We start from the raw sequence: 5766 nt of genomic DNA, 5'->3' as shown, positions 1-5766 counted from the left end.
TGCCCAGGGTGAGATTTATCCTTCAAGCGTTAATATAGAACATATAGATCATGCTTAGCAGAACTGGCGGCGGAATATGAGAGAGGAAAATCTAGCCATTGCTCTGGGGGACCTGGCTGAGCGCAATATTGCTGCTGTTCCCGCTACTGTCCCACTCAAAAAGTAGTTAATTGGCTGTCAGTCGGCGAGGAAGGTTATTCTCCCGCACACTGAACAAAGATTACATCTCAGACAGACACCAGGAAGCAGCGAAAGGAGAATTAACATTTTCCACAGACCGTCGTTGACTCTCCCCAATACCCCTGACAGGTCACGTCAGCACAGAACCGAAATAGCTGGAGAAATTCGGCAACTCTGTCAACATCTGTGGAGAGAGGAATCCAGATAAAAGGTGGTTCGTCTTCAGCGTTCCCATGAGCAGGACCTCAGGTTAAATCCACCTGAATCCAGTCGAGGAGAAACACATTGAGTAGAAGATATTTAAGGGGCGTATTCACGACTTCCAGCGAATTCTGTACAGATTTTGTTACTTGAACGGTTAGTGCCTCCGGTTCGATGTGTATTTATGAGTGGAAAGATTTGTCTTTAAACCCCTCAGGAGAACGATTCTAGATTCGCGCCAAATTGCAACGGATTTCGATACTTGGCCACCTTCGTAAAACGGACGAAACGTTTGACAGGGGGGGGGGGGTTTGACTTAAAAATTTCCCCCAGTTTCCCCCATCAATCCGCAGCTCATCGTTTCTACATTTCCTTGCACAACCTCTTTCGCGAGGGCACCCTTCAGAAGCAATTCTGTTTTGTTTGCCCCCTCCCAAATTAAAAAAAAATTATTGAAGTTTGCAACACGAGGTAGTGAGGGCGAGGTACGATTCCCAGAAACAGGCTGAGTTTGGACAGCATCTGGTTGATCTGTCGTGTCCTGACCTCTCGCTATGTCCTCGCTAATGGCGAGAGTGTTCTGGAAGAAGCCAGATTATCTATGCAATGTCCTTTCTTTTCTGATAAAGTATTTACTGTTTTGCAGGAAGTGATTGCTGGCGGGTCGCTGCAGCTGCTAGAAGGTATGTGCTGTTATCTGTGAACGACTCTGTGAAGAAGCGAGAGGGAGGAAAGCAGCGTGGTATGTTGTCGGATAAGACTTGCGTTTGGGAACTAGCCCTGCTCATCACTCGACACCTGATTTGCCAATGATTATAAATAAACCCACCATCACTCTTTACTTTCCGCCCCCTAGGGCTCACACCACGCTTAGACAATTGATTACTCACACAGCAATTGTTTCTTTTTATTTCTCCACCGTGATGTTAAAACAGAACGCAGGAAGCGCGGCACAGAATTGTGTGAGGCCGTGCGGCCCATTGTGTCCATACTGTGCATTCGAATTGCACGTTGAATATCCTGCCCCCTTTATTGCACTCACATTGAGGATACTGTAGAATGTATTTACAGAGAGGCTTTAAGATATAATCTTTGGAAGGTGTAACGCTCCTTACTAGTCGGCTGTACACATTTAAATAAAAACAATTATATATAAATTTGCATCGCAAATGTACAGATTTACAAAGGGTGTGTGTGTGTGGGACCCAGCCTCCCTCTCACTATCTGCAGCCACACTCAGCTACAACCATTCCCTCATATTTGTATTTATAAGTGATCACCCCAGCGTCATCCTTATACAGAACCGAGATGGGGTCTAGTTTAGTAGGCACGCAGCAAGCTCGGACCGCTTTCTTGGGGTTGGAGCGGTTGACCAGGGTCTGGATGATGGCATGTTTGGTGGGGGTGACATGGTCGGTTAGGGGGAAATGGCAGAACCCTCGACACTCATACGCTTCATAGCTTTTAGGTGCAATGATCCAAGAGTCCCATCCAATTTCACTGAAGTCCACATGCAGCGGGGAACGCTTGCAGTAATCCGCTTTCGCGTTCCTGCGGGTCCGGGATGATGTATCCGAAGGGAAGGCGGCCTGGGCTCGGAGCAAATCCCCCGTTTGGTCTCCAGAGCCCGAACCCACCGCCAGCGCTTCCCTCTCCTTCCCAATCAGCTCCTTCAGCTCATCTCCTGCTTCCCTCCGGCCGTGGCTCCGGTCATCCGAGAATACCACCAGCAGCGGCATATCCCCGGGGCTGCTGGCACTGCCAGGGGCCTGAGGACCCACTGCCTCCGGCGTCTCTCCTTGCCCAGCACCGCCGCCGCCGTCAATCTGAACTTCCAGCCGGTGGCTGGGGACCCCTGAGCGGATCCAGCGCTTGACGGCACCGGTCACCTCGAACGTCTCGCAGCCGCTGCCTTTGGCCCCCAGCCGCTTGGTGAGAAGCAGAGAGAGTGGGGGAGAGTCCTGGGTTTGCTGCAGCACTTCGTAGACCGTCACCGTCCTGTCCTCCCCTCCGTACTGCCTCCTGTCTCTCTCCACAAAGGTGTGGAGCCTCAGCTCGGCCATGGTGATCTCCTCATGCCGTGGGATGGAGATGTTAAACACCAGGACGTGCCTTCTCCCCTCACTCTCTCCAGCCGGGAGAGTGGATGTGGTACCTGCCAAGCAATAAAACAGCAACTCCATGAGGGACTGGACAGAGGGAGAGACTAAACTGTGCAAAATGCAGGACTTACACCCTCATTGTAACAATATAAAATCAAACCAATCAGCAAAACCTTTCAGACAACATCATCTCGGCGCTCCTAACCTCTCCCACTGGGTTCAGGAAAAGAAAATCCCCAGAAGAATTGCTGGGAATCTGAAACACACACTGAAATTGCTAGAGAAACTGTCAGCCTCTGTGGAGAGAAATCAGAATAAAACTTTCGGATCGAGTTCTTCCATTGGAGTGTCACTTTGTACTTTATGGGCCTGGATTTTGACTGTGGTGAGCTCGAAGTACAAAGTACCTCTCCTTCCAAATTTACGAACTCCCCTCATTCACTTAATGCGGTTTCTGCATGGCTAATGCTTGGCTGCAGATTGTATTTCAGAGACCAGTGCATCTTATGTGAGGCCAGAATCGATACACTTTCCTCCACCCCCCCGCCCCCCCTACCCCTGCTCTGTCTTTCTCCGCCGAAGGGGCGACCCATTTACCTTCGTCCCTGAAGCTTCTGACGATGTTGGAGGAGGGCATCGACGACCTGTCGGTGGCAAACTTGTTGTACAGGTCGACCATAAACTGCGGTGGCTCCACTTTGAGCGGCTCCTGCGTTGGGATGTCCGACAGGTTCAGGGTCCGCAAGAGCTCGTCCTTCACGCTCTGCAGAAAGGCGTTGAAGTCAAATCCCACGTCCTCATCCAGGACGCCTTCACGGTGGGAATTCTGCGACCCCTCTCCCTCCAGGGACAGGTTCCAACCGGTCAGCGGTTTGCACATTGCAACTTGCACGAAGAAACTCAGAGAGGACAGAACGGCGAACCAGGTAGAACAGGGCATCGCTTCTGACCTTGAGGGCTCCCCCTGAGATCCAGAAGGTTATTTTCTCCCCCCAATGGATCAATCGATTTCGACCTCTCAAAGAACAGCGAAAACAAACGCGGGTTCTGTAATAAATTGGTCTTCCCTTGGCTTGCGCCTACTGTTCTGAGCTACTGCACGCAGCTTCAACCAATATCATTGCACAGTCTTGCAGAGATGCACAGTCTTATCATATCCATTGATGCCCCGCTTGAATTCCCCTTATCTTGCAACCCTCTTAGTTAATGAAGACTCTGTAAACAGTTGACGAACACATCGGGCTAATGGCAAGAGCACTGTAGACCGCAAGCAGCCATGTTCTGCACTCCAGGGTCAATGCCTAATTATTTCCACCACATCGCTGCCAATTCTCAACAAACTTCACAAGACGTTTCCTTCAACAGATCACGGCCTTCTCTGGCCCAAATTACTTCTGCATCCGCAGTGTTTTGAAAAACAGCTCTTGAGCAAACAAGTGTCAAGTCAACCAGTTTTCAGTGGCTTCTGTTTGTTGCATGTTGCTGAATTGGTCGATGGTTTGGGGGGGGGGGGGGGTGCGGGGGATGTGAGGGGGAACCAGGTTAATCAGGATTTAATTACCCTCTTAACCCTATTTTCAAATTATCAGTTAACCAGTACAGCTTTTGAGGGCCCGAGCAAAATTCAGTCTGCTTTGTGTCAAGATGTTTTCCCAGCATTGGTTTGAATATACTGACAACTGGCTTGCAGTTTATCATTGAATTTGTTAATGGGCAGTGGAAAGTTCTGTTTTCCACAGTGACTTAACGTTCGGACTAGTCAGTCAATCATGGTGTACAGACTTGCTGATCAATTGAGATAAATGATGGAGGAATTGATATGGGCACATTCTGTGTCTGAAGAATTCTGAGGTGGTGAAAATGTATAGGAACGAGAAGCTTTAAGATGCAGCGGGAACAGTCAAATGGACACTTGAGGTTTTATTTTCTGCTGTCAGTCAAGCTCAGATTCATCTGTGTGCTGATGTAATGTGGATACAAATCATTTCACTTCACTGAGTGCATTCTTTCATTGATAGCAGGGGAAAGAACAATCCCAAGGGACTGAAATGAACATGGGGAGATGGGCTATCAAAATCTGGTGCCTGTAATGTACCGACTGTAATATTCAGCTCCACTGACTTCAATAGAACTGCATGTGAGGCAGGTGAATAAGAGGGTGCCAAAAGCATTTCTGCCTGCTTTTATTTGCTCTATCCCAGTCAATCCCAACAGGACCTATTCACTGATATATCTCAGCTCTAGATTATACATTTTATTGCCATTTGTCAAGCTTATGTGTAGAAAAAAGCACAATAACAGAACATTTCAGTGTTAAAGTTGAATTTAAAGGCAATGTATTTGAATTTTCCGGTTTTGCCTGCTTTATGGCGATGGATCTCATCTTTTCAGTTCCATTGTTATGGTATGTGTTGTCCAGGAGTTACACTTGTGTTCCTGAAGATAAGTAAAGTATGTGAAGACTCAATCCATGTGCCAAGAATGCAGAATGCTGTGAAGCACTGATGTAATTGCACATAAGGCTATGACAAATATTTTACAGATAACAATTGCTTTGAGCAATAATAGAATGAAATATTTACTGTTTTTGTATGAGTTGAAATAGTTTCCAACACAACACTTTCAATTATTTAACAAAGTACACTAAAAGTCATTATAATTAAGATTTAATTCCAAGAAATGACAACTGATGCACTTATGTTGTTACAATGAATGTTCTGTTTGGATATAAACTAGAGCTTGGGGACAGACATGCCTTATGCTTTAGTCATCTTGAAATCCCTTTTACCAACATAAAACAGGCAAAATATTCGCTATAACCCCTAGTTGATAAGACGGTTTCTTAATTACATTTGGAATGTATCAAGTGCATGGTCCTTCAAATCTTGTGAATGTGACCATATTTGATGTGGTAACTTTTGAAAAGATGCATGCTTTATGAATGTAATCAATGGAATGTCTGCTTACATACTCTAACATACTAATCAAAAAATGACAACTCAGTAAGATGATTTAATATGTTGTTCACTTTGTTTAAAATAGCCCATGTTGATAGTTGTCATCACTTTATTCTTATTCTGACTTTCTTCCTCCTGAATCACCAGTCTATTTTTGAAAGGTTCGAATAGATCATTCCAATTTTTCAGACTTACCACATAAATTAAATGGACCTCTTAACTGATTTCTTCCTCATTGGCATTAAGTTTGATCTGTGAAATCCCATTGAAGATGTCAAATACGTGGATAGTTTGGGGTATTCTCTTTTATTTTCAGTTCTTCTGCA

The 5766-nt window shown here is 46.1% G+C and overlaps 1 protein-coding gene across 1 annotated transcript; it reads right to left on the bottom strand.

Annotated features, from left to right (window-relative positions):
- Positions 1–1406: 1406 nt before the first annotated feature.
- LOC122541806 (bone morphogenetic protein 10-like) lies at positions 1407–3934 on the bottom strand. The gene is made up of 2 exons (XM_043678803.2): positions 3081–3934; positions 1407–2536 (listed from the first exon to the last, which is right to left on the bottom strand). The coding sequence occupies exons 1-2, from the start codon at positions 3421–3423 to the stop codon at positions 1602–1604; spliced, it is 1278 nt and encodes a 425-aa protein (XP_043534738.2). The 5' UTR covers positions 3424–3934; the 3' UTR covers positions 1407–1601.
- Between the last annotated feature and the right edge of the window lie 1832 nt (positions 3935–5766).

This window comes from Chiloscyllium plagiosum, unplaced genomic scaffold (assembly GCF_037043375.1).
Source record: "Chiloscyllium plagiosum isolate Xiang-an unplaced genomic scaffold, Cpla_swu_hap1 HiC_scaffold_43, whole genome shotgun sequence".
In the NCBI taxonomy this organism is placed as follows: Eukaryota; Metazoa; Chordata; class Chondrichthyes; order Orectolobiformes; family Hemiscylliidae; genus Chiloscyllium; species Chiloscyllium plagiosum.
The sequence above is the reverse complement of the archived record's forward strand: the minus strand, read 5'-3'. Positions and strand labels throughout refer to the sequence as shown.

Coding starts and splice junctions, on each gene's coding strand:
- LOC122541806 (XM_043678803.2), bottom strand. CDS start 3,423: ATGCCCTGTTCTACCTGGTTCGCCGTTCTGTCCTCTCTGAGTTTCTTC. Junction 2,537..3,080: donor CAGAAGCTTCAGGGACGAAG/GTAAATGGGTCG, acceptor ATTGCTTGGCAG/GTACCACATCCACTCTCCCG.